The following is a 20055-nucleotide window of genomic DNA, read 5'->3' as shown; positions in this document are numbered from 1 at the left end:
GGGCAAGGAAACAAAAAAAGAGGGTGGCAAATAGAGGTGGGAGTGCTCATGGAGAAGAGAGTGTGCACTTGGTGGAAAGAGAAAACAGGGCTTCAGAGAGAGCTGTTACAATGCAGAGAGGAGCAAGAGAGCATATGGTGGAGTGGACGGAGATAAAGGTTGATAACAGAGAAAGGGGTTAACTGGAAGGCAGCACTTATATGTGATTAACATAGAAACAGCCTTCTTGAATTAGTAAAAAAAAATCAAAGTAGGCTTCTAGTAATTGGGGTTGTGCACTCTGGGCTAAATACATTGCATATGCACCGTGTGGTGTCGCTTGAATTGCAAAGCAGTCATATTTCTTATAAATAAAAATGGAGTCTAGTTTTGATTAGACATTATTATTATAATAATATGTAAGGGATCCATAATCTTTGTGGGCGCAGGGATGCAATTAGAAGTTTAGGAAATACCTCAAAACACAGGTTTTGCAGAGGAAAAGGGATGCTCAGAATCTTCCCCAAAAAACAACCTACACTTACACCTCCCAAAACTGATGAAAACAGGTAAAAGAGGCAGGCAACCCTCCCTTCCAAACAGGCAACTATCTCCCAACCAAGCAACCAAAAAAATAACCATCAACCAATATGGAGGGGCAAGAGGCCTTTGCATGTGCTTAGGAGTATGTCTGAGGGTGCCATGGTGCCCACAGGTGCCACATTGGGAACCCCAACACAAGACTGAAGCATAGAGTGAAAGCAGAAATGCGACAGTAGTTGATTCTGTTGGTTTGTGGAGTTTGCTTGAATTTCACCCATTTCCAATTGCCAGCCCTGAACATCATCTCACGTCTGAGGTTATGTGTGCCCTCATACAAAAACCTGTCAGTACATTGTTTAATAGCAAACCGTAAATAGTTTTAGCAGTTATCAGCAGCAGTCTGCAGATTGCTGACAGAAAGGTTCAGCTCTCCCCTGGAGGATAAAGTTAGAGGACTCTTGTGCCGTTCCTTGACAGTAAAATGCTTGCAGATTATATCCCTTTCTATTTGCTAGTGAATGAATTTTTATCTTTATCCATATCTATTTACCATTTATCTATCTATCTATCTATCTATCATCTATATCAATCTCAATCTAGATAAAGATATATTTTACCAGCTACCTTGTACTGGCATTACTGAAACAACAAAAATCCATGTAGTTTTGAAATCCATGGTTAAAATCTGTGCAATTTTGAAAGGTTCAGTCCAGCTTCTTGATTCAAAATGGCATCCAGTCATATCCGAACATAGGCAAAAACCTGCTGCTTTATCTCAGGAGCCATCGTGCAACATTTGATTACAGTATTCTAACAAGTATCCAAACACATAAAGGACAAACAACTTCCTGAAATGTATAGTGGACGGTATGCATTGTATTGGTAGATGTTAATATTCTTGGCATTCTTGCTTCATTACTGTCAAAGATGAATAATAATGGTGTATGAGGGCATTTTATTGGAATGCACTGCCCATTTGCAGAAGTATTCTGTTTGAGATATAAAATATTTCTCTGCTTGCATGGAGCTGGCTAAAAGCAGGTTTGGTTTTGTTGGCTTGCAGCTCCACCGTGTGAGCAAATAGAATATTACAACTTGCCAGAAATGCCATTCATAGGCGTGCCTCCGCCTCCTGAAATAACCACTGCTAAGATTTCACCATGGAATTGTGTGACAACAGATTTGCGGAAAACAAAATATTAGCTGTGCTAAATGAAATTGACTTCTTTAGGCATAAAATAAATTCACATCAAGAAATTTATGCCTTCCCACTTGAGCACTGATAACACTGTGATTAAAGGAAGGGATTCAGAAACCATCCAAGAGCCGATGAGATCATATCACAGAGGCAGTGCCTGTCTTATCTTTTGAAGCTTACCATGACACCTTACTAAGGATGAGGGATAAAATTAGATTTGGTTTGCATTTAAAGGCACACGAACAAAATCTCTGCTTTCTGAAACAATATATGAGCTTAAAACACAGCCACACTTCAAATTTCACGCTTCTTTGAATTTTGCAGTATGGTCCTTTAGCCTAGTAATGACTACAAAATGTACATGCCAAAGCAAAAGGTGTCTAAAAATGCATGTGTTAGTGAAAATAACACAAAATGCATTATATCAGGGAAAGTTGCTTTGCAAAAATGTGTCTATTAGGCCTACATGCACCCAGAGACTTATATATTAGGAGAAATTAACACTAGAATGCCGATGAATATTCAGGATGACTGGGGGCGGGGAACATCACACTAATGTAAATGTGAAGAACTGAACTTATGATTGAAAAAATAAGAAACTGAGATTTGACAGACTCACCTATCCCTACACCTTGCTACATGAGACAGCATTGAATATAGGTACAGCCAGACACTTGCCCAATACACACTTATTCTCTTCCTGGCAATTAACAAAGTTTCAAAACTGTAGCACCAAAAAGGTAATACATGGGATACTGTGACAGAGGAAAATGTTCAGTCATAGGGTGTTTTTTGTGTGTGTTTTTTTGCAGTGTTTGTGCCAAACTTGCACTTTCCTGACAGATAAAGGTAAAGCTAAAGGGACCCCTGACCATTAGGTCCAGTCGTGACCGACTCTGGGGTTGCGGCACTCATCTCGCTTTATTGGCCAAGGGAGCCGGCGTACAGCTTCTGGCGAACCAGAGCAGCACACGGAAACGCCATTTACCTTCCTGCCAGAGCTATTTATCTACTTGCACTTTGACGTGCTTTCAAACTGCTAGGTTGGCAGGAGCAGGGACCGAACAAAGGGAGCTCACCCCGTCACGGGGACTTGAACCACCGACCTTCTGATCAGCAAGCCCTAGGCTCTGTGGTTTAACCCACAGCGCCACCTGCGTCCTGACAGATACTGATGAACAAATCTCCAAAGAGTTGCATAAATGTTGTGCTAAGCTTTGGAGAGTTTTCTCCATTACCCTAGCCAAAGGAAAATAAGAGTAAAGCAGGTTTATAATTCTACCTTATTTCCATGCAAGTCCCAAGTGCCTTCAGAGCTCCACAATGTCTCATATGCACGACATATGATGGCTTCCCCTGCCTGAAAAGCGAGATGAGCACCACACCGCATAGTCTCCTTTGACAGGACTTAACCATCCAGGGTCATTTACCTTTACCTTCTTACTTTACCAGGTTTTGTCTGTTGCTACTTGCTTGTTTGCTTGTTCCTCCTCCTTTTCTGCTTCATACAGAGTTACACTCCCTTTCTGCCCTCCATTACAGATTCCCCCATGTTCACTCTGTCCTTCATGCCAGGCTCCTGGCCTACTCTCTTTCACCATAATCTCTCACAGTCTTCCATTCACCCTCATTCTCTCTGCTGTTGCCTCGTTCACTCCCACTTCCTTTCCCATATATTGGTTTATCAGCTCCTGTTTACCTTTCTCTTTCTTGGTGACTGAGACCCACACATCATCTTTGTCCCCTATCAGGCTGTGATGCTATTTCATCACTCGGTCCTCATGACATCACTTCTGGTCAGACTGCCAACACCTTGACACGCCTTCTAAATTTCACAGCTCATGGCATCAGGAAGTTCTTCCTAATGCTTTGTTGAAATCCCCTTTCTTCTAATTTGAACTTGTTGATTCTGGCCTTACCCTTCGGAACAGCATAAAACAGAATTATCTATGCAACAAAAATTTGAAGATGGCCATCATATCATCTCTTCTCTAGGCTAAAAATGCTCAGTTGATTGAAACTTTCCCCAGAGGACCTGATCTTCAGGTCCTTTCCCACTCTTGTCATTATTATTTTTTTGGACATGCTGCAGTTTACAGTGGTGCCTCACAAGACGAAATCAATCCGTTCCGTGAGTCTCTTCGTCTTGCGGTTTTTTCGTCTTGCGAAGCACGGCTATTAGCGGCTTAGTGGCTATTAATGGCTTAGCAGCTTTAAGAAAAAGGAAACAAACTCGCAAGAACTCGCAAGACGTTTCGTCTTGCGAAGCAAGCCCATAGGGAAATTCGTCTTGCGGAACGACTCAAAAAACGGAAAACTCTTTCGTCTTGCGCGTTTTTCGTCTTGTGAGGCATTCGTCTTGCGAGGTACCACTGTACTGATAGCCTCTTTCAACTGTGATACCCAGAACTGGGCACAGTAAGTACTTCAGGTGATGTCTGACCAAAGAAGAATAGAGTGGTACCATTGCATCTCATGATCTCTGGACACTGTATTTTGATGCAGTCTCATGTAATGCTTTTCATTCTGGCTCGTTCAAACAATAATCCATAAAAATGATGCTGAAAACACCACTGAATTTAATTCTGGGTCAAGGTTCCTTTTCATGACACCTTGTTAAGCCTCCTGTTATTTTTTCTCTCTCTCTTTTTTCTTTTTGTGGATGGGCCTTTTTATTTTATTTTATTTAGTTCTTACAATGCAACAATACTACAATGATGTGTTCAAAAATAAATAAACCATCTTTTAGCAATTTAACATTACGTTCAACATACATATACTGTATCCAAATATTATTATTTATTTTCTCCCACTCTCCCCCTCCCCGTTATTTTATTTTTCTTATCCCTCTGGTATGCTTGAGTACAACATGCCCAGGCAATGACAAATTCTTTAAAATTATGCAGGTTGACCCTGTATCCATCATTATAGCAATAGGGAGAACATTAATGAATCATTGAAACTCAATTTCTGTTAATCTGTGGTAGTATTCCCCCCCCCCCATTTTTACAACAGAGAAGTAAAAAAAAAAAATTGCTTCTGTCTGACCGAACTTGTTCCTAAGACAGCCTTCAAGCTTTGTAAGTAATTACAGCAAGTATCAGTTGCAGACATGTTCCATTTGTAACTCACACTGCTGAAGCTCTCCTTTTCCTCCCCCTCTTGTAGGTTAGCAGGACCTTAACACTCTTCACAGTTTCAAAGATGATGAATGCAAGCAGTATTAGGAGAGCAGTATTAGCAAGACTGGATTATTGTAACTCACTCTACGTGGGGCTGCCCTTGAGACTGACCCAGAAACTCCAGCGGGTGCAGAATGTCGTGGTGAGACTCCTTACGGGGTCCTCGCTGCGAGATCACATTCACCCGGTGCTATACCAGCTGCACTGGCTCCTGGTGGTGTACAGGATCAGGTTTAAGGTGCTGGTTTTAACCTTCAAAGCCCTATACAGCCTAGGACCCTCATACCTATGGGACCGCCTCTCCTGGTATGTCCCACAGAGGAACTTACGGTCTTCAAACAAAAACATCTTGGAGGTCCCAGGCCACAGAGAGGTTAGGCTGGCCTCAACCAGAGCCAGGGCTTTTTCGGCTGTGGCTCTGATCTGGTAGAACGCTCTGTCACAAGAGACTAGGGCCCTGCAGGACTTGACATCTTTCCGCAGGGCCTGCAAGACAGAGCTATTCCACCAGGCCTTTGGCCGGGGCGCAGCCTGACTCCCTCCTTTGGCAATCCTCACAGAACTCTAGCCCAATGGTTGCCATTAATCTGATTTGAATTAATTTTATAATGAAATGATTTTAGAATGTTTTATCATTTTACTGTTGTTAGCCACTCTGAGCCCAGCTTCGGCTGGGGAGGGCAGGATATAAATAAAATTTATTGTTATTATTATTAATAAAACTAATAATGTCAAATTTGGAAAGCCTTAATGTATTTATTTATCAAGATTTATTATCTGCTTTCTTGCAATCAGAATACTCAGGATGCCATTGCACATCTTCAGTGGTGCCCGGTGGACTCATTAGAGCTGAGATGCCTTTGGTATTACTGCATTGCTCCTGAATGGGCCTTGTCTGCCACCTTCATCTTCTCCCATAGTATTTATTGGCATCTCAACCAAGAGTCTTTCGCAGATTCATTTAATATTGGATAGAGACACCACTGAATCCAGAATCCATTATAAAACTAAAACAACTATTGAAGCTGTCACTGGAGTGCATTTTGGGGGTGGGGACAAACTACTCCAGCACTTATAGTAAACAGAGCTTTCAAATGGCATGTTTTAAATAAATTTGTTTATTACTATCAAGGAAGAGGGAGATGTACAGTTGTGTGCAAACCTGATTTTGCTTGCTAAATTTTATAAAGTAAAATGACTCTTGGTGCCTTGAGGAAAATATAGGTGGAATATGACATTGGAGAAATCCCTGTCAGATTTTGCAGTGTGCAGTTAGCTCTGCCAGGCCAGCTTTTATGCTTTTCCCTTGACAAGGGGACAGCACAGCCTCAGTTTAGATCAGGGAACAGAGCAGTAAAGGAGTATGTCTGACCTCTCCCTTCCTCACCCTTCCCAAGATTGCAGATGTCTCCGTTTTCATTTTCCTAAAGTACAAAAGGCCTGAATTATTATTATACATTCACTTTTGGAATTTGAAGAAGGTGTCTTAAGGTTCAGGGGTTTACACTTTAAGCTGCTTTTACTGCCCTTATCATTCCATGAAATGCTTACATTATCACCACATGTGTGTTGCTTTTGTACTAGTTCCAGCTGTAGATGGTGTGGAATGACTTGTTGAAACTTGACATCTGTGTTCCGTTTTCTTGCCCCATTTCTGTTAATGCACCCATGTTTCTGTATGGTATTGTTGCATTCTGATTCCGAACTTGGACAGAGAGACTTTGGAATGGTTAGAATTCAAGACAGTGTGTTAGACTCTTCATTATTGCCTGAGCTTTAAAGAGATGAAATTAACAAAAGCATTAGCAATATAATATTCTCCCTAAAAATTAACTAATATTGAAATGTCAGATCCTGGCTTTTGCAGTGAGGTTCATATTATGCAATTAACATTTTATTCCAGGGGAAGAAGATTAATTTTCGTTCGAAATGCATTTGCATGCATCTAAGATATCACATGAGTTTTCTACCTAGTGGTGGCCATGTTTGAAACTGCTTTTGCCTGAAATCTAGCTTTTGGATAATCAGTTGCCATTAAATGTTGCGGAGCCCACCTTGCTGAATATTTCAGTGCTTTTCTGCTATAAGGAGGAATAATACTAAAATACACACATCCACCATGAAGTGCAGCTGACACATGCAAGTTCAGTGGAATTGTGACAGCATTTCTCTTCTTCTTCTTCTTCTTCTTCTTCTTCTTCTTCTTCCCCCCCCCCTCCTCCTCCTCCTCCTCCTCCTCCTCCTTCTTTTTGTCTGATTACAGTGGTACCTCGGGTTACACACGCTTCAGGTTACATATGCTTCAGGTTACAGACTCTGCTAACCCAGAAATAGTGCTTCAGGTTAAGAACTTTGCTTCAGGATGAGAACAGAAATCGTGCTCCGGCGGCACGGTAGCAGCAGGAGGCCCCATTAGCTAAAGTGGTGCTTCAGGTTAAGAACAGTTTCAGGTTAAGTACGGACCTCCGGAATGAATTAAGTACTTAACCCAAGGTACCACTGTACTTCAGACTTTGAAACATGTCTCTTTCTGGATACAGCCTGTATCCATGCTGCCCCCATACATGCTTTTAACAATTGAAAAATGGCTACTGTCTCAAGCTATCTGGAATACAATAAACATTTGTAAAAAAACAAAAAAGAATCTGCTTCCAAAATGGAGCCTCTTAACTGATGTGACTATCCAATTTGTGTGTAATGCTAAGCCAAATCATGCCTTAATGTAAATGCATGGGTTCCTGGAGAGGACAGTGTGGGCACTGTGCTGATTCCATGGTTTGTCTTCCTCCATACAAACCATGAACTCTAATCAAGATTTGTTCTTTGTTTACAAGTCATGGTTTTCTGTTGGAGACAACCACAACCCTGTGTTTGGATGACATGTTAACAAAACTAAAGTGTTGTTCACAGTCCTGTGACAGGATCAGGATCCTGGAGAACAAACAAAATGGCTACCATCTCCTTTTGGGCAAACATGCACAAACATGTGTTTATGCTAAGCCATGATTTGGCTTAGCATTATATGCAAACTGAGCCATAGCGTACATCAAAAAGATGTAATGTTTGTTGCTGTATTGATTAAATACTGTTTTTTTAAAAAATGGAAGTTTCTAGGAATGCCATTACAAAACAAAGCAAAAGACGGTGGTTCTGGGAAATTAGTGTGATGTTGTCACACTTTTTCAAATGAGAGTGGATGTAATTATGTTTTTGAACTTCTAGACTATTACAGGGCAGCAAATATCCGGGTCTTTATGTAAACCTTATGAATGAGGGTTATTTTGAAATATTAGCTTAAGTATTTTGTTAGTACATCACAATTCTGTAAATAGAAGTTGTTTTATTAAGAGTTACTGATACATTTGATGTTCTGAGTAGACTACTATACCTTATCACTTTGAATGTCTGGCCACCAAATGGCAGTCTTGCACTGTACTTCAAAGCAAAGCAAAGTGCAAATCTGGCAGAGGAAAACCCTTCTAAATGCAAGAGACTATTGATGTCACCTATTCAGAAACATTAGTCGAGCCCAGCCTAGGATGCTTTGCTCTCTTATAACTAATCCCTTCTTAAGAACAGATTGCATTGAAATACCATCTCATAGCAGTGCGGTATTGTGTTCTTCCTTCCCCGTTTATTGTTTAGGTGTGTGAAATCTCAGTCACACGGCCATATGCTGATGAATTGCCAGGTTGCTTGGGTATTGGATTGCAATAAAATGAGCATACTTTATGGTGTTTAGCCTGGTTTCAGTTTCCCCATCATGCAGAGGAACTTTGTGATGGACATGACCAAATGGCTCGCAATTGGGAGGAAGCATTTAGCGGTTTAATTGTAAGATTTTTATGATGGTTATTTGCCTTCCCCTTTAATGATGATAGAAAGAGCCTAAGCAATGTTTGTGGGATTATAAAAGGAAGTATCTTTTGTGGGAGCAATCCTCAAAGTGCCTCTCTTGCAGCAGGCCTTTATTTATTTTATTGCTGTTTGCACCAGAATTTGTACAATTCTGTTGAAATGAAGAGGGGCTTTGGGTCAACAGTATCTCCTAGGCTTTGCCAAATATTTATCAAGGGTAGAGGAGAGCGAGAACAGAAAGGTCTCTGCTGTAAGGATATACTAAAGCATAAATGAATAGCCTAAAAACCCTTAGACCCCCATCTGCACTATACAATTAAAGCAGTATCATACCACTTTAAACAGCTTCCCCTAAAGGATCATAGGAAGTGTAGTTTGTTAAGGGTGTTGAGAAGTGTTAGGAGACTGCTATTCCCCTCACACAGCTACAATTCACAGAGTTCCTTAGGAAAAGGGATTGATTGTGAAACCACGCTGGACACCCTTAACGGACTACACTTCCCAGGATTCTTTGGGGGAAAGCCATGACTGTATAAAGTGGTATGATACAGCTTTAAATATAGTGCAGATGAGGCCTTAGCTCTGTGGCTACCTCCCAAAATCATTTGTGTTAGTCGAGACATCACAGCTGAGAAAACATTAGAATTCCATTCATGAGGTGGACTGATCCCATATGGAGTATTTGTGCCTGTGTGATATTTCCCTGGGCATCGTCATTGCACACACAGTTGTGCTGGAACGTGCTAGAAATAACTTATCCATCCTTCAGAGAAGTGGGACGTTAGCATGATCCTCCCTGTGTGATCTTTTAGGCCCTCTGTTATCCCTAGATACATGACATCTAGTCTTTTCGCATGCCAAAACAATTAGCCGAACGAAACAATGAATTTGGCAGTATGACATTGCTTAAGATGCGGTTAGGAATGTGAGCTGTACACTGGGAAATCATTGGCTCAGATCTTCTCTCAGACGTAAACTCAATAGGTGGTCCCAGGCAAGTATTGGTTCTCATCCAGCATCAGCAACACATTGCTCTTTGTAATACTAGCAAAGAAAAATCTAGACATGCAAAAAGGACCAGTGCTGGTCCCAAGAAGCTTGCACCATGGATGTATAAATAAAGATTAATGATGGAAACCTAACACAGGAACTTTAAAATGAAACAAAAACTATCCAAGAGTGTGGTGAATTGGTTCAATTGCCTTGGGACACTTGCAAACTAAGGTACAGAGGGAGGATGGAGAAAGGAAGAAACAAACAGCAGTAAAGGGAAACCAGAGAAGACTTGATTTCAATATGTATCTTGTGCAGAGAGATAATTGTCCTGCTTCTGAACCTCCAGATTGTACCCAACACTGCCGTTCTGCTTGAGAAACAGACTTCTGCTTGTGCCATAGAATTTCCCTCAGACACCCTCAAAATCTGCCCCAGAGGGTTGGGGGACCATCTGGAGCAGATTTTGGGAGCACACAGGGAAAGGTGAGGTAAGGAAGGGAAACTCCTGTTGCATAAGTGAAAAGCCATTCACACAGCATTGGATAGACCCCTCTGACTCCCACACTTGAGTCTGTAAACCTGATTCTCCCGTGTTATGCATTTCCTGATCTAAAACAAACCAGACTTCTCCTTCTTTGCATTTTCTATTCAGCTGTGTAGCCCTGACTTTCCTTGAAGAACAGGCCAATGGGCCAACATAAGAACCAAGCAAACTGTGAATTTGCAAACTCTTTCACATCTCTTTGATTGTGTGAATTCATCCACAGGACTCAAATACAAATTTAATTTGTATGTAACATTACATTAAAATAATAAGAATGGTTCTTTGTTGGAGCTGAAATTTTCTGAGGAATTTGGGGATTTCCTCCCTTTACACCCCCCCCCTTGCATAGCTGGTAAATACTTTTTGATGCAACAATTACATTCTTTTTAATAATTTGGCATGGTGCTATTTACATTAATAGGAATCGTTTTAGGGAGGGGAGGAAGCCAATTACAGTAGCAACTATTTTGTTCTCTTTCTGAACAGATTTTCCTCTCCATTTCCAAAGTGCTTGGCTATCATGCGTGTTTTTCAGAGAGGTAGCAAATGTTAGGACCCCTTCCAAAACATTCATAAAAAGCAGTCATAGACCAATAAACAAGATGAATACACAGTGCACAAATACAGCAACGCACGTGAACACACCTGGTCTTCAGATGCGTTTTAGGGTACATATATTATTGCAACTAGGCCACTGTACCCATTTGGTTTGGTGCTTATTGTCTATATCCTTTTATCTGCCCTTGCCTTTTGTTTTTAACAATCCTGATGCAATTGCACCCTGGCCTGGGATCACTCTGCTATGAAGGCTGAGCTGAAGCAAGGGGAGCCTTTTAGATGCTCGTCATTATATTCCCCATTTTGTTTGCCCTCGGCCCAGCTTGCTTCACAGCGTGCCTTTGGAGAGTGCTGGCTAGAGTCTGCCTCATGCTGCAACGGAATTGTGCATGCTACACAACTGTGTGCTATTTCTGGGAGGTTAGGCCCAGAAGTGACACATGGATCTGATTGAGCCCACAAGTGCAATGGGGCTTCTGGCAATTTTTAACTGAGTGGAGCCTCCAGTTCGTTTGCAGAGTGCATCCTTGTAAATACAATCTCATTTCCTCCCCTCCTTTATAAATGAAAAACCTTTGCTTTGATGAAAGAACTCTCCTAGCTTGATGATGCAGCTGTCACCATGGAGATGTCCTGCCAACAACAAAAAAGGATGGTTCTCTATAGGATTATTATTTTTTAACAAACAAACAAAAAAAGTGTAAACAGCAGATAACTTTTAATGCCTTTGATTAAATCCCTGTCTCATAACTCGGACCGGAAGTGAAAAGAGGACATACATATTTGTCTGTGGCACATTAATTTTATTCTTGTAAATGTTCTGTAATCCCCATGGAATGCAGTGTGCGTAATGACAGATTAACAAAATGGGTGTGAGTGAAAGACTTTGAGCCAAAGACAATAAAGAGAGGGATGTGTAATTAGCTGAATTTAAGAGAATGATTCAAACCCTTGACTCTGTAATTTTTCAAGTGTTAATATTTTGCTAATCACTTTTATCGTCACACAGCTCATCTTAAGGTTGTTGCCATCAAAGTTAAACCAGCTATTGTTTTGAAAAAGTGCGTTTGAAATGTTTCAAAAACAACACACATTCCATTTTGAAGACACTGTCAATACATCTGGCTGCCTTGAGTCATATTGAATGAAAAGCTTCAGGAATAAGAAACCATTCTGGATATGTAAAAAAACAAAACAGTTGCCACCAGGGCTTTTCTGCAGGATGATGCTCCACAATGAAATTATATTGTTTGTGGCTGAATTAAAGAAATTGCTACGAAATATATATTGAAGCTAATCCAAGAGTGTAGGTGATGTTTCTGTCCTAGGTCTTTTAAGAGGCTGGCAAATGTCCAAAAATATAGTAGAATTTATAGTAGGAGATCTAGATCAGAGGAAGTTGTGGGATTTTTTACCAGTCATTTCCATGAAAAGAGAGTCGCTGTTATGTACTGAGGTTCTCACCCTGGGCCAGCAGGGGGATGCTGTAGATAGTTTTCACTCAGGTCCGCATATGCAAATATGGAATTGAAAGTGACGTTCAGTGGGACTTCCGGGTCAGCGCCATTGGTGAATGGCGGAGTTCCTCCATCCGGAGGAACGGGCTCCGTGGAAACTGGGTCTTCCCGCCGCGGCGAAGGTGGGGACCCGCTAGAAATCCCAGGCGGAGGAAGCCTGGGAACGTGGGGTTCGGCAGGGCACCAGGAGCGCCCCCCTACTCGCAGGGAATCCCATTTAGGGGCTCCGGAGCGAAGTGGGGTGAGAAGCGCGGTGCTGCGAACTGACTGCTATTTTCACGGAGTGAAGCCGCACAGCCATTGCCGGAGAGCGCTGACTTTTTCCTGTGGACAATTGGATTTAAAACAAGTACCCGTGAGTAGAAACGGAAAATTGGATCAAGAAATTTCTTAATTTGGCAACGAAGTGGGAAGGTTCAAAACAGGAAGTCTGCCTTCCGCTTTTTGTATATAGACTAAAGCAAAAACTTTGTAAGCTAAAGCCTGGAAAGCTGTCAAAAAAAGTCTAAATTTCCTTCATTTAGAATTACTGAAACCCCTTTGGAAGCAGGAGAAAAGGGGGGGAACTTTGTTCAACCCTAGCAGGAGAGGGAGTGAAGAAGGATAAGTTTCCACCGTCTCTAACCTGGGAACGGGGTGTCAGAGACAGAAATTGTTGGAGAGGTTCATTGACTGTGAATGGAATATTTTGACAGATAGCTAAAGAAGAGAAACAAGCTGATTCCAATGTTGCCTTTTGCATGCTAAAGAAACAAAATATCTGAAAAATATCTGAAAAACGAAAGTAATTTTCCTTTGTTGGACTTGCCTAAAAAAAATGGATACAAATAGAAATTGCCTCCTCTAGAGGGAGCTTGTCAAATTGTTGTGGCAGTACATTTGAGGGCTCAACAGATGTGAGATTAAGACCGTGGGAACAGGCTTTTCTGACCTTGACTAAAGATGAGTTGGAAAGAAGACTGGGTGCTTGCCTTATGCAAGACAAGTGCCCTGCTGGATCAGATGCATGAGAAGATGGACTTGATGAATGAGAAAATGGATTTGACTGTTGCAGTTAATAACTGTGGGCAAACAGGGAATATTGATACAGAAATTATCCAGGGACCAACTCATGAATCTGTACTGACTGGGCAAGTGCAGAAGATAATGGAAGAGGATGCGGTTGCACCCCAAATAATACAAATGGAGAGTCCCGAGGCCCTACAGGAGTATGAGCCGCTGTCATTGAAGATTGAAGTTGGAGTGGGCCAGGGGGAGTCTGGAGTTGAGGAGGTTCCCAACGTTGGAGAGACCTTGGAATATGCTTTTAAATACTTTTTGGACTATATTGAGGATTGTGGGGAGTGGGACTGTGGGGAATGGGCGGGTTTGATGAAGGGAGATGGAGACAATTTTGGCTTGGAATCCTCCAGAGGCCTACCCCTCAATGAGAAAGGGAAGAAACTAAGAAAGAGACCAACAAAAGACAAGGAAAAGGGCAAGTATAAACAAGAAGAAGAAGAATTGCAGAAGGGACATGGAAGAGACTTAAGGGCCTTGGACATAAGGCTTCCAGGTTGATGGACTAGATGGAATGGACAGTAAGGACTGACACGATCCGAAACCAGGAAGAAGGGACGTTGGATGAAGATTGGAAGAAAATTTATAAAGAAAATTTTCTATCTGGGGAATTGGCTAAAAATTAATGAATATTAGGGAAAATGATGGAATGAAACTATATGACTTTAGCAGAAATGATATCAGGAGTAATGTATATTTGATAACTAAGATTCAAGGTTTAAGGTGTTTTAGGGTAAGATAAGGTTAAATTAATTAAGGTAATGTGAATAATAGAATATGGGGAAAGATGGAAAGGATTTGTTGAGTTAATTATTAGATTAAATTAGGTTAGGATAAATTCTTTAACAAGAATTGAGAAAGATGGAAAGAATTTGCTGAAATAACTAATTAAACTAGAATACAAAAAGGGAGGTGTGAGGAAGTCAATGAAACAAGCAAATGGAAGATTTGGATATATAATTTGGGATTTGTGTTGTTTTCTTTTTTCTTTTTATCTTTTTGTTGTAGTGTTGTATTGGTTTTTGTGTTTTTTCTTTCCTTTTTGTCTATTATAGTGTTGTTTTTTAATGTTTTTTCTTCTTATAATTCTGAAAACTACTAATAAATATTATTAAACAAAAAAAAGAAAGTGACGTTCAGTGATTGGATAGTTACAGAAAGTGGTTACTGTTGCATTGTAGTTGAGCTCTATATAAGCAGGTTGGCTGAACCCTTCAGTTCAGTTCTGTTCTGGCCTGTGAATAAACAAGAGCTGCCTGAAGAATCGCTGTGTCGTCTGATATGTTCACTCACAACTTAACAGTCACTGTTAGTGAAGTCAAAACTATTGATGAATGTGGCCTAACATGCATTCTGGCACAGACCAGAGAAGTTTGTGGAATTGGGGGAGATGACAGGCCAGCCCTGAAACAGCAGGCAGACTACACAGCCTCCTGTTCCTCCAAGACCTCTGCTGAGATTGGGGTTTCTGTTGTTGGAGGAAGAGGAAGCTAATAAGGGACCATTAAGAAGAGAGAGCAGGAGGGGGCTTGAAGCTGCCAGTCAAAAGTTGTTCAGCACCAGTGGTAACAGGCAGAAGAAGTGCTCCTATACTACTGGTAGATGTGATGGCTGTTCTTGTTGATTCTGCATTATTATTCAGTGCTGCTGTTCCACTCACACAACCGACTTGTGTAGAGGAACTCCCCCTCCCCTTTTCCCTGCATCTTTCTGCACACCCTCAAAATCTGCTCAAAAGGATTGGGGACTCACACTGAGTCCAGATAACACATTTGCTAGCTTTGCTGTGAGATTCATTTACTTATTACCCCTTCCCCCCAACCTACACACACACACACACACACACACACACACACACAGTGTTAAATTAAGTCTGATGGGACACCAGGACATTTAGACATTCCCTTAACCCAGAAATAGTACCTCGGGTTAAGAACTTTGCTTCAGGATGAGAACAGAAATCGGGCTTCGGTGGCACAGCGGCAGCGGGAGGCCCCATTAGCTAAAGTGGTACTTCAGGTTAAGAATAGTTTCAGGTTAAGAACGGACCTCTGGAACGAATTAAGTTCTTAACCTGAGGTACCACTGTAGTCTATTCCAGCCTTTTGCATGGCCCTGGGCTAGTCACTCACTCTCAGCCAAACCTACCACAGTGGGTTTTTTGTGAGATTAATAAGGGGGTGGAGACTATATATGGCACCTTAAGCTCTTCAGGAAAAAGATAAATATAATAAATATGATAAATCAATAAAATTAAATGCCATTATTATTTGTGTATCAGCCAGTGACCACAACCTGAAGCTCTGTGTTCACTGACTTTACCTACTACTCTTTTACTGTTTGTTTACATTGTATTTTTATTGTAATTATATTATTTAGCGTTGTTGCACTGTACACTGCTTACATTTTTGAAATATTGAGCAGTTCCTACATGCTTTAAATAAATGAATAAATAAATGTTTAACTGCTCTAATGAGGAGATGATGAGGGGGAAATAGTTGTAGCTTGCAAGGGAATCAAATAAAACAATTGCTGGTTGTGGTTGTTCCATGTTTGCATATGGCACATCTTATCTGCATTTCATACTCAGGTGTTCTCGTTATTTTTAGTTTCAGCAGAAGCATATTTCTAATCTGTTGTGGCAAACTATCAAAGCAGAATCAAAAACCCAAAGGAGATCTTGTCTTCTGCGTACCTGGCAGTTGTGAAATACCATACGAAAGAAACATTAACATTACTATTAGTATTAGAAAAAGAGGGAAAGAAACTAAGCAATTGGGGGGGGGGGAGCCATCACAACAGACACAGTCTCATATAACTGCACTCACCAAGCCATTTGTTTCCATTTTAGATGGGCAAGGTTGTGCCTTAGGAAACTATCTTTCCACACTGGGCATTATGGTAGGAGTATGTGACTTATGTAGTATTCAGGTCCCTTATTAAAATAATAATAATTTCAAAGGTCAGCACCAGCATTTTGAATTGTGCCTGGAGCAGGGGTAGGCAACCTAAGGTCCATGGGCTGGATGCGGCCCAGTTGCCTTTTCAATCCGGCCCACAGATGGTCTGGGAATCAGTGTGTGTTTACATGAGTAGAATGTGCCCTTTCATTTAAAATGCATCTCTGGGTGATTTGTGGGCCCTGCCTGGTGTTTTTACATGAGTAGAATGTGAGCTTTTATTTAGAATGCATCTCTGGGTTATTTATGGGGCATAGGAATTCGTTCATTTCCCCCGCCGCCCCCGCCCCCCCAAATATAGTCCGGTCCACCGCATGGTCTGAGGGACGGTGGGCCAGCCCACAGCTGAAAAAGGTTGCTGACCCCTGGCCTGGAGTAATAGCGTAACAGTGTTAAACATTCTGACTTTTGATCTCACGTTAACATCCAGGTAGCTGCATTTTTCACCAGCTGAAGTTTCTCAATCAGGAAAGGTAGCCACACAAAACGCACATTACAGTTATTCAGTTGCACATTTTGAGGAGAAGCTTGTCAGGTGGCAGTGGTAGCTTGTTTCTAAAAACAGCAGGTTTTGTTTCTGTTTGTTTGCTTGGGTCCTACAAGCTTCCCATAACTCCAGTTACTGGTTATCTAATAGATCTTGTTAAAATTATCACAATAATCTTTGCCAACAGCAAAGCAAAGTAAAGTGAAACCTACCAGAGATACTGTATACAGATTGCCAAAACATGAAAGTTATACGGCAAAATTTTCATGGAACGTGGAAAGTATACCAGTGTTTTCCATAAAATTTTTCATATTTTAAAAAGTTTCCCTAGCCAGTGATTTGGAGTACTCCTGCAATGAAATCTCTTCTGTATTTAAACCATTTTACTAGATGTTCTCATTTGTGAGACAGCTGGTATCAATTTTGTTCTTCTTTTTTCTTATTGCAGGTGATGTGCCTTCAGGATTTTTTTGGCGAAGATGACATATTCATTGCATGTGGCCCTGAAAAGTTTCGTTATCAGGATGACTTCTTGCTAGATGAAAGCGGTAAGAAAACAATCTTTTTCATAGATGCATCACTATTTATATATTTTTTTAAATTAAGAAATGTTTTAAATTTCCAAGTTGTGCATTTGGTTTTAATGGTTTTTATTATCTGGACCAAGTGGGCTAAACGAAACTGTTAACCCAGAGTTTGATACAAAAGCAGCCACTTCATGTTTTCAAAATCCTTCCCTTTTGCAAAATATAACCTATTAAGGCTAGAAATGTCACATTTAACTGTCAGGTTTCTGTAACCTTGAATAGTATATGTCTTGATGGTGAGGCAGAGAAAGGGGAAATGGCAACAGTTCCCATCTGTTGTGATTTATGGAACACTGGCCAATGTGTTAAGCAGCTTTTTGGCTGGGCTCTGAGTAGCAGACACTGCCAGCTGGCTTGTTCTTCTCCCCACACCAGGAGAAGACACTTTCACAGTGGAGAAATTTCTGTGGTGGGGCATCTGGGAAATCTCTCAGATTGTGCCTGTCCTCAAGGAGTAGGTCTGAAGAGTTCTGTCATAATCTCAGGTGTCTAAAACTTGTGTTCTGAGTGGAGTGTAACAAATGAGAACATGACGAACCAGGAAGAGGCTGATGCTGAATAAGCTTAGGCATGAGTCACTGCTCAATACTCCCCCTCCCCATCTCAAGACACATCAAGGGTAGCAGCTCATATAGAAACTGGGTGGTGGGGTGTGCTGAGGGTGGTTAATTCCTGCTCTGAAAGATTCTGCGGGAAGGTATTAGACTGAAAAACATTTCCTCACAGCATCACTGGAAGTTAGCTAAACACTGGTATCTTATAAGATTTCCAGTGCTGGATCAGACCAAAAGCTTACCTAGCGCAGCATCCATTTTCTCACATTGGCCAGGCAGATGCCTATGGGAAGCCTACATCTTTATGAGTCACTTAGTACTGTTGCACATGCCCCCAGTCTCTGAGTGGCGAGAGATTCCAGGGGTTCCAGCCCTTAACCAGAGTCTGCTTTCCTTAGAATGGAGGTCAATGGAAACTGTGGTGTCTCTAGGACATATAGTATTGTTTACACATATATACAACCTGAACCTAGGCTGGAGAGGCTCACAGCATTAACACTCCAACAGATCTGGCCTCCCCACTAGGTTTCAAGGGAAGCCCCAAGCCACAGCTTTGGGTCCAGTACAAAGCAAAGCAAGCCTCTGTGTTTCCAGCTTCTGGCAGGAGCCAAGACACCCCCACCCCTCTCTCTCTCACACGCAGTCTCCCCCCCACCCCGTTTTGCCTCCTAGAATTTAGTGTCATCCAGCCAGGTGTGGTAGGAAAAAGCCCATCCATTCGTTTCTGCTGCAACAGTGCAACCTCTTTAGACATGTAAATGGCAGTATTGGTTTGGCTCATTCCACAGGTTTTGTCTCACAGATACAGGATTGCAGGCCTGGATGGGACCCACCCAACCTATAGCGATACCTATCCAAAACGAAAATATCTATTCGTGGGCATAAACACAAAACAGCTGGAGAAGTATCTCAGTGACAAAGCATCAAGATAAACAGTTAAGCATACAGGCAAATTAGGCACCTCTCCACATATAGCAACAGGGTCAGAGCAGTCAACCCTTATACACTACACACTCCGGCACTACAATTTTGTCGTTGCGTGGAAAGTCTTTTAAGTCACAATCAAAATCTCCTACAGTTGGCATAATGAAACATTTAGGTTCCAAGAACTCTTGTTCATTGCCTTTTGCTTTGTTGGAAATTTGCATGGTTGGAGGTTTCCTTTTTCTGGTTTCTGTATTGTAGCAGTTGTTACAATTTAGTTTTTAATACGCTATTGTTGCTCAACAAGAACATAAATTTTATTGTTCTGTGTCATCTACATCAGCGCTGGCGAACCTGGGCTCTCCATAGGATGATTGACTCCCAATGCCACCCGCCCAACGCAGCACAGCCAATGGTTGGGAATGATGGGAGTTATAGTGCAGGAGTGTGGGAGGGGCGGCAAGTGCCTCTCCCCTGGCAGTGACTTTTGAGGGTATCAGACTGGGGTCCTTCTCAGCCATACCTTAGAGATGCCAGGGACTGGACCTGGAGCCTTTTGCTTTATTCCTGAGCTATGGTCATTTTCTGTGTCTTTTCTTAATCATATTTTGCTTTATTATGCTCCCCATGATTAAGAGCTGTCAGATTTCATTGGAGGAAAAATAGGGTTCAAACAAGTTGCATATGGGGACATGTCTCAGTGATCCCATTCACTGAAATTCCATCTTGTTCTTGTCATGAGTTTATGAACTCTATTGTGAAAATGAATGGCTCGTCTCTCAGCTTCATGTTTGAAATGTGGGAGTATAGGACAATCCATTAAATGAATGAAATTTTGTCCTGAATAAGAGGCTCCCCTTTTGTGTTTGTGTGTCATGTAAAAGCAAGTGGCTCAGCATACCACTTACTTAGACATACATTTTATGTACCAGAAGCTCTGGATAAGCACATATTATTCTTTCTGAAAGTGTCCACATACATCTTGTTACAATGGTGGTATCTCTTCTAAATAGAACCTAATTATTCAAAATCCATAATTCATTAGCTTTCAGAAAGTGCCAAACTTTCCTGGGGGCATTTGAGGATAATATATTCACCCTTAATATTCA

The 20055-nt window shown here is 41.4% G+C and overlaps 1 protein-coding gene across 4 annotated transcripts in view; it reads left to right on the top strand.

Moving 5' to 3' along the window:
• Window positions 1-20055, top strand: part of DCLK1 (doublecortin like kinase 1) — a 207537-nt gene that overhangs the window by 79427 nt on the left and 108055 nt on the right. For all 4 annotated transcript variants that reach the window (XM_081004105.1, XM_081004104.1, XM_081004106.1 and 1 more), the window contains exon 4: window positions 17330-17429. In XM_081004105.1, coding sequence (XP_080860231.1) covers window positions 17330-17429 — 100 coding nt within the window. The remainder of the gene's footprint in view (window positions 1-17329; window positions 17430-20055) is intronic.

Source organism: Podarcis pityusensis (assembly GCF_964106645.2).
Source record: "Podarcis pityusensis genome assembly, chromosome: 4".
Classification (NCBI taxonomy): domain Eukaryota; kingdom Metazoa; phylum Chordata; class Lepidosauria; order Squamata; family Lacertidae; genus Podarcis; species Podarcis pityusensis.
Note: the sequence above shows the minus strand (reverse complement) of the source record. Positions and strands in the feature narration are given on the sequence as shown.